Source organism: Salmo salar, chromosome ssa02 (assembly GCF_905237065.1).
Source record: "Salmo salar chromosome ssa02, Ssal_v3.1, whole genome shotgun sequence".
NCBI lineage: Eukaryota > Metazoa > Chordata > Actinopteri > Salmoniformes > Salmonidae > Salmo > Salmo salar.
The window spans coordinates 72,380,729-72,389,648 of record NC_059443.1 but is presented as its reverse complement, the minus strand read 5'-3'; the positions used below and the strand labels follow the sequence as shown (position 1 = coordinate 72,389,648).

General features: G+C 40.9%; 2 protein-coding genes across 2 annotated transcripts; both read left to right on the top strand.

The window, feature by feature from the left end:
- The first annotated feature begins 257 nt into the window (after positions 1–257).
- LOC106592331 (uncharacterized) lies at positions 258–2,753 on the top strand. Its single transcript, XM_014183670.2, has one exon. It carries the CDS (start codon positions 512–514, stop codon positions 1,157–1,159), a length of 648 nt encoding a protein of 215 aa, XP_014039145.2. The 5' UTR covers positions 258–511; the 3' UTR covers positions 1,160–2,753.
- Positions 2,754–6,413: 3,660 nt separating this feature from the next.
- On the top strand, positions 6,414–7,331 carry LOC106592322 (uncharacterized). Its single transcript, XM_014183662.1, has one exon. It carries the CDS (start codon positions 6,518–6,520, stop codon positions 7,190–7,192), a length of 675 nt encoding a protein of 224 aa, XP_014039137.1. The 5' UTR covers positions 6,414–6,517; the 3' UTR covers positions 7,193–7,331.
- The last annotated feature ends 1,589 nt before the right edge of the window (positions 7,332–8,920 follow it).

The following is an 8,920-nucleotide window of genomic DNA, read 5'->3' as shown; positions in this document are numbered from 1 at the left end:
CCGGAAACCAGCCGCACCAACTCTCCATCCTCCAACTCCGCAGTACCAATACTAATGATTACTGAATTGATTCGATGAGCCAGGAGAAATGTTACAATAACTTAATGGTGGTAGTAGTGAACAGCAAGGAAGCCGAAGCAGTTTTGAATTTTAACAGAGAAACAAGGCGACCCGCTCAGTGATATTTTGTTATTACAATAGGCTATTATCAAACAGCTTCCTATAAGTAAGAATTATAATCTAAGTCCTATCAATTTACACCCTAGAATAGATTAAACAATTATCTGTGAAATGTTTTAATATTGTTGAGGTGTAAAATTGTATTCCAAATAGTTGATTTTCTAAAATGACCAATTTAGCAGTTGTCCGTTTGAAACCATTTGATTGGCTGTTGTCACTTGCCACGGCGTCCGTACATCACCATTTGATTGGCTGCTTTCCAAAACACGGACAGGTCCAAACCTGCGTGTTGTCCAACTTGCCTTCAGTTTAGTTCTCAATTCATTGAACAATGGCATCGTTTAGTTCTCAACTCCAACACCTACCGGAAATGGAGTCCGAAAACAAGAGTTTCCAACTGTGGCGCGACTACATGAAGCTAGCGGACGCAGTGCGGGAGATGAAGTTAGGGAACTTCACATCAGAACCGTTAACCGTTGACGGTCATCACTCCGGGATATGCTCGACCATGGTGGAACTTGAACAGTTCCCGCCGCGAGCATTGCTGTCACCGATAGCACCGGCGGCGACACCACCCCTACGGCACGAAAAGGAACCCCTGGATTCCAAAATTGTCCCTGTGCGTAAAGACGCTGCTTTACATCCGAACAGCAGCGAGGGTCCCGAGCCCCCTACGGCAGCGTCCAGACCCTCCGCGGGCACCCGGGGACAGAGGGAGAGAAAGAAGGCGACCCGCTCCAAGACGCCGGAGGAGGTGCCATCACCCGAGCTTCAGTTCTGCAGCTTCTGTAAACACAACGGGGAGTCAGAGTCTGTGTTTGGGTCCCACAGTCTAAAGGACCAGGATGGGGGCGTGGTGTGCCCGTACCTGCGGCATTATATCTGCCCTCTCTGCGGGGCCACCGGGGCTCAAGCCCACACCAAGCGCTTCTGTCCCCGGGTCGAAACCACCTACAACTCTGTCTATGTCAAGCGGTAGAAGCGCTAATTCTGGTCCAGGCCGTTACTGCGCTACCCTCTAAACCTACTAACAGAGGCAACTTGTTGTTGCGAGATGGGTGGGACCAGAGCTAGAGAAGCGCCGAAGAGACTGTTCAGGCTGTTGTGTTGGCGACTTCCTTTAGCGTCTCATGCGCACTGTATGCGGACAATTGTAAGAGGATTTAGGTGTGGATATTTAGCTTAGAAGTCGTTTGGAATAGACTGACTAGTTTGTAGACTGTGTAATAGCCTGTTAGTCGTGTGATTTGTTTAATTTACTGCCTTTACTTTTTCTCGTGTGTTTTCAACTTTTTTCACTTATTTCTATTTATTTATGACATGTGGTTTTTGATTATTTGCATGCCCGTTCACTTGTTCTTTACAACACATTTTGGGTTTGAGTTTTCTGTTTTTACTTTAAAGTGTAAATGTCTCTGTCTGTCTGTGACCAAACTAACTGGTCTTTACATGTTGCTGTGAGATTTTGTAAAACCTCCCAACCTCTAATACTGTGTCGACTAATAAACGGCCATTATCAACAAACTCTCACTGCAGAATTAGACGTTTATCCACGTTTCTCCCTGCTACTTAGGGGAGGAAAAAACGGAAGTGTTGTCTTGTTTTGAGACTTGTTTTCCTGACTATTATTTTAAAACTATATGCTCAAATTTTACTGTACATCTGCAAGACTACAGGCCAATTTCACTATTATAAGAACATCACTATTGACAACAACACACCTGCTGTTTTATGACTTGGTGTGCAGAGCTACTTTTGTGTAATTGTAATTTACCATGCTAGCTACTATTTTAGTGTTATACTTGTATTTTAATAGATCTAGAAGTGTGGTTTCTTTTCTTCTTTTTTTTAACTTTCCAACGTGTATGCTACTTAGATTGGAGAGGAAGGCCCAACAAATGGTCAAAGACTCCCGTCATCTAAATCATAGACTGTTCTCTCTGCGGGGCAGCTGGGGCTCAAGCCCACACCAAGCGCTTCTGTTCCCGGGTCGAAACCACCTACAGCTCTGTCTATGTCAAGTGATAGAAGCGCTAACTCTGGTCCAGGCCGTTACTGCGCTACCCTCTAAACCTACTAACAGAGGCAACTTGTTGTTGCGAGATGGGTGGGACCAGAGCTAGAGAAGCGCCGAAGAGACTGTTCAGGCTGTTGTGTTGGCGACTTCCTTTAGCGTCTCATGCGCACTGTATGCGGACAATTGTAAGAGGATTTAGGTGTGGATATTTAGCTTAGAAGTCGTTTGGAATAGACTGACTAGTTTGTAGACTGTGTAATAGCCTGTTAGTCGTGTGATTTGTTTAATTTACTGCCTTTACTTTTTCTCATGTGTTTTCAACTTTTTTCACTTATTTCTATTTATTTATGACATGTGGTTTTTGATTATTTGCATGCCCGTTCACTTGTTCTTTACAACACATTTTGGGTTTGAGTTTTCTGTTTTTACTTTAAAGTGTAAATGTCTCTGTCTGTCTGTGACCAAACTAACTGGTCTTTACATGTTGCTGTGAGATTTTGTAAAACCTCCCAACCTCTAATACTGTGTCGACTAATAAACGGCCATTATCAACAAACTCTCACTGCAGAATTAGACGTTTATCCACGTTTCTCCCTGCTACTTAGGGGAGGAAAAAACGGAAGTGTTGTCTTGTTTTGAGGCTTGTTTTCCTGACTATTATTTTAAAACTATATGCTCAAATCTAACTGTACATCTGCAAGTCTACAGTCCAATTGTAAGAAAATCACTGTTGACAACAACACAACTGCCGTTTTATCACTTGGTGTGCAGAGCTACTTTTGTGTAATTGTAATTTACCATGCTAGCTACTATTTTAGTGTTATACTTGTATTTTAATAGATCTAGAAGTGTGGTTTCTTTTCTTTTTTGGACTTTCCAACGTGTATGCTACTTAGATTGGAGAGGAAGGCCCAACAAATGGTTGACGACTCCAGTCATCTAAATCATAGACTGTTCTCTCTGTCACTGCACGGCAAGCGATACCAGAGAGCCGAGTCTAGGTCCAATAGGTTCCCTAACAGCTTCGACCCTCGAGTCATAAGACTGCTGAACAATTAATCACGTGGCCACCCGGACTATTTACATTAACCCCAACCCCCATCCCCTTGTTTTTACACTTCTGCTACTCGCTGTGTATCAATGCATAGACACTTTACCCCAACCTTAATGTACAAATTACCTTGACTAACCTGTACCCCTGCACATTGACTCGGTACCGGTACTCCCTGTATATAGCCTCGTTTATTGTTATTTTATTCTGTTACTTTTTATTTTATTGTTTACTTTATTTAGTAAATATTTTCTTAACTATACTTCTTAAACTACCTAGTTGGTTAAGGGCTTGTAAGTAATTAATTCACGGTAAGATCTACCTACAGCTGTTGTATTTGGCGCATGTGAAGAATAAAATGTGATGACATTTCATTGGCTGTACAGGACTTTAATGTTAAATCTAATCTCACTTTAAAGAACCTTTTGTTTAAATAGTATGTTTGTTTATTATTATGCATGTCTTCTATAATAATAACAATAATATCTGTATTGGCTACTCCTGAGTGTCTTAATTATCAGCGAGGTGTCCCTAAAAAGGGTGTCCCTGTCTGCACATCATGTGTGTGTCCCAAATGGCATTGTATTTCCGAAATAGTGCCCTACTTTTGATCAGGGGCCATGGGGCTGTGGTCAACAGTACTGCACTATATAGGGCTGTGGTCTAAAGTAGTGCACTATATAGGGTGTGCTCTAAAGTAGTGTGCTATCTAGGGCTGTGGTCTAAAGTAGTGCACTATATAGGGCTGTGATCTAAAGTAGTGCACTATATAGGGCTGTGGTCTAAAGCAGTGCACTATATAGGTCTGTGGTCTAAAGTAGTGCACTATATAGGGCTGTGGTCTAAAGTAATGCACTATATAGGGCTGTGGTCTAAAGTAGTGTACTATATAGGTCTGTGGTCTAAAGTAGTGCACTATATAGGGCTGTGGTCTAAAGTAGTGCACTATATAGGGTGTGCTCTAAAGTAGTGTGCTATATAGGGCTGTGGTCTAAAGTAGTGCACTATATAGGGCTGTGGTCTAAAGTAGTGCACTATATAGGGCTGTGGTCTAAAGTAGTGCACTATATAGGTCTGTGGTCTAAAGTAGTGCACTATATAGGGCTGTGGTCTAAAGTAGTGCACTATATAGGGCTGTGGTCTAAAGTAGTGCACTATATAGGGCTGTGGTCTAAAGTAGTGCACTATATAGGGCTGTGGTCTAAAGTAGTGCACTATATAGGGCTGTGGTCTAAAGTAGTGCACTATATAGGGCATTGTCTACAGGTGGACTTTAGATCTTAGTGGTAAAGGTGATCTTTATGTTGGGAATCTTTTCAGACTGGTTAGTTATAAAAGCAACATGTTTCATGGAGCCACGACTGACATGAGATGTACAATAACCAAAGATTCACCTTAGTAATGATTTATTTTATAACACATTCTACAAAACACAGTAACTACATACTGTTCCAAACTGATGTCCTCAGCATTAGGAAAGACAGAGGAGAAGAAAAGAACCCTTAAATGGTATACCCTTAAACCAGGTGCTAGCTTTTTATGCCAATTCAACCCTGCTAGTTAGAGGCTGCTGCACAATATACACAGACATGGAATCACTGGCCACTTTAATAATGGAACATTAATCACTTTAATAATGTTTATATGCTGCATTACTCATCTCGTATGTATAAACTATATAGCGTAGCATAGTGGTTAGAGCGTTGGACTAGTAACCGAACGTCTGCAAGTTCGAATCCCCGATCTGACAATGTACAAATCTGTCGTTCTGCCTCTGAACAAGGCAGTTAACCCACTGTTCCTAGGCCGTCATTGAAAATAAGAATTTGTTCTTAACTGACTTGCCTACCTAAATATGGTTATTTTTTAAACTATATTATATTCTACTGTATTTAAGTCATTGCCACTCTGACATTGCTCGTCCTAATATTTCTATATTTCTTAATTCCATTCTTTTACTTTTATATCTGTGTATATTGTTGTGAATAGTTAGATACTACTGCACTGTTGGAGCTAGGAACACAAGCATTTCTCTACACCCACAATAACATCTGCTAAATATGTTTATGTGACACAATAAAATGTGATTTATAGACGTGCATTATTATTATAACGTTGGGCCCATATAACTTCACGCACTTTCAGATCAAATCTGGGTTGATACTTTGGAAGGGAATGGGGTGTCATTTAGTTACTAAACTGTTTAAATCCTTCCTTCTTTGCCATCTTTCTTCAATTCGATGGATTTCAACGTAACTTTATTGATCCCCCCCAAAGGGAAAATCATTATTGGTGATTGAGGTAATCATTGATCTTATATGATAACAGAAGGACTTTGTATAGATTGTTGCGTGTGTATTTATTTGACTGTAACTAAATTCCTCCATCTCCCCATTCCTCTAATCCCGGTATTCCCCTCCGTCCCCCATCCCTCTCTCCAAACCCCGATTACCCCAACTCCCGTCCCTGCCTGGACTGGTCATTTCAGTAGGATGCCTGTTTATGTCGTTTCCATTGTATGTTTTATAATATTGTCTGTTTCAGTTGTTGTTCCTTTGTCATTTCCATTGTGTTATAAAATCGTTTTGGTAGTAGTGAACAGCAAGGACGTCGAAGCATAGTGAACAGCAAGGAAGTTCACTGTATATAGACTTTTATTCTATTGTGTTATTGACTGTACGTTTCATTATTCCATGTGTACCTCTGTGTTGTTGTTTGTGTCGCACTGCTTTGCTTTATCTTGGCCAGTTCGCAGTTGTAAATGTGAACTTGTTCTCAACTGGCCTACCTGGTTAAATAAAGGTGAAAATAAATAAATATTTAAAAAATAAAAAAGCATTTTTGAAGTTTAACAGTTGTTTTACTGATATTTTCTTATTACAATTGGCTATTATCAAACAGCTTCATATAACTAAGAATTATAATCTAAGTCCTATCAATTTAGATCCTAGAATAGATTAAACTGTTATATTTTAAGTTTTTAATGTTGTTGAGGTGTAAAATTTTATCCCAAATAGTTGATCTTCTAAAATTGCTAATTTAGCAGTTGTCAGTTTGAAACCATTTGATTGGCTGTTGTCACGTGCCACGGACTCCGCACAAGGCCATCTGATTGGCTGTTTAACAAAACACTGACAGGTTAAAACGTGAATGTTGTCAAATTTGCCTTCAGTTGAGTTGTCAGTTTAGACCCAGCGTTCTTTATTGTGGTACATTCTGATCGTTATCAGACACTAGTCTGTTGGGATATAAAAAATACAAGTGATAGTATGAACGCTATGATTAGTCAACTCCAAGACAAACCGCCTTACATGGAGTCCGAAAACAAGAGTTTCCAACCGTGGCGTGACTACATGAAGCTAGCTGACCTAGTGCGGGAGATGCAGTTAGGCAAGTTCACCCCAAAACCGTTAACCGTTGAGGGTCATGACTCCGGGATATGCTCGACCATGGTGGAATTTGAAGAGTTTCCGCCACGAGCCTTGCTGTCACCGATAACACCTGCGGCGACACCACCACTATGGCACGAAATGGAACCCCCGGATTCCGAAATCGTCCTCTTGCATGAAGACGCTCCTTTATGTCCGAGCAGCACCGAGGGTCCCGAGCCCCCTACAGCAGCGTCCAGATCCCCCGCGGGCACCCGGGGCCAGAGTGGGAGAAACACGCCGGAGGAGGTGCCATCACCTGAGCGAAAGTTCTGCAGCTTCTGCAAACACAACGGGGAGTCTGAGTCTGTGTTTGTGTCCCACAGCCTCAAGGACCAGGATGGGGACATGATGTGCCCGTACCTGCGGCTGTATGTCTGCCCTCTCTGCGGGGCCACCGGGGCCCAAGCCGCCACCAAGCACCATTGTCCCCTGGTCGAAACTACCTACAGCTCTGTCTATGTCACGTCCAGTGGTGTAAAGTACTTTAGTGAAACATTTGAAAGTACCACTTAAGTCGTTTTTAGAGGATCTGTACTTTACTTGGGCTTCCGAGTGCTTGAGGCGTCACTACAGACACCGTGGTTCGAATCCAGGCTGTATCAGAACCGGCCGTGATTGGGAGTCCCATAGGGCGGCGCACAATTGGCCCAGCGTTGTCCGGGTTTGGCGGTCAATGTAAAAACCAATTTGTTCTTAATTGACATGCCTAATTAAATGAAGGTTTTTACTTTTACTTCACTACATTCCTAAAGAAAATGATGTACTTTTTACTCCGTACATTTTCCCTGATACCCAAAACTATTGTTTACATTTTGAATTCTTACCAGGACACGACAATAGTTTAATTCACACACTTATCAAGAGAACATCCCTACTGTATCTGATTTGGCCGACTCACTAAACACATGCTTCGTTTATAAATGATGTTGGAGTGTGTCCCTGGTTATCTGTGAATTAATAAAGAACAACAAAAAGGTGCCATCTGGTTTGCTTTACTTTTTTACTTTTCATACCTAAGTATATTTTAGCAATTACATTTACTTTAGATACTGAAGTATATTTTAAACCATTTACTTTTAGACTTTTACTCAAGTAGTATTTTACCGGGTGACTTTCACTTATACTTGAGTCATTTTCTATTAAGGAATCTACTTTTACTCAAGTATGTGCTGGCAGAGAGGCTCCAGTTCGCCGCCCCTGGTATTCGCCTGGACTGGTCATTTCAGTAGGATGGCTGTTTATATAGTTTCTATTGTATGTTTTATAATACTTTCTGTTTCAGTTGTGTTTTTCCTTTGTCGTTTCCATTGTGTTTTATAAAATACTTAGTACACCTGATTCTACTTGTCAACTAATCATCAAGCCCTCATTGAGTTGTAGCAGGTGAGTTTTTCCGGGGCTACAACAACAATATGTACTGTTGGGGGGCTGGAGTTGGGAAACACTGTGGAAGGAAACAGACACGTTTCAATCTTGTCAATAGGCAATCTTTTACTCCCAAATGAACAAACTAAGTAGGGAGGTACAAGACACACAACCAGCTTTCTGGATCAGCCCAGTCCTTCTAGAATGCTCCACAGATAGACAGTCATCAAACCATTGTTGTCTAGGCCCCAATCACCATATGAGTCGATGGGCCGTTAATCATCACTTTTCTGTAAATCAAGGTTAGTGACCCAACCCTGGCAGTCTCCCATGAATTGATGTGTGCCCAATTGACTTGAGTGGTTTCTATTATTCTGTAAATTTCATGTAAATAAACTGTAAATGGTCACTCAAAACCGGTTCAGGCCAATTTGACAACACAATCTCACAATCAATTCGTGCATGTACATAATGTATTTCAGCAGATTTCGTGCGTTTTTTTGTGGTTTAATTCGTGAGAAAATACAATAATTTAAACACGATAGCCAATTTTTTCTTAATTGTTGAACGTTATGAATATACCTTAATGTTGTATTTATTCATCCCGTATTATAAATGGTGTTTGTATTGCTATATATAATGTTTTTGATTTTTCTGAGCAGACTTTCTGAACAGAATTTGTGAGAAAAGACACATTTATGTGCGACTTAATCCGTGGGAAAAACATTTTTATTAATGCCAACGCTGTTTTCTATGCTTGATTTCGCTTAATACTAATACTTTGGGATACTGGTGCACTTGTAGTCAGAAAGGCCTTTTTTTTCGTGAAGGCAACAGTACACGATATTCTTCATAAGGCATTTCATATTTCGTGGA

Bases quoted from the DNA above. Each gene is read 5' to 3' on its own strand.
- LOC106592331 (XM_014183670.2), top strand. From the start codon at position 512: ATGGCATCGTTTAGTTCTCAACTCCAACACCTACCGGAAATGGAGTCC.
- LOC106592322 (XM_014183662.1), top strand. From the start codon at position 6,518: ATGAACGCTATGATTAGTCAACTCCAAGACAAACCGCCTTACATGGAG.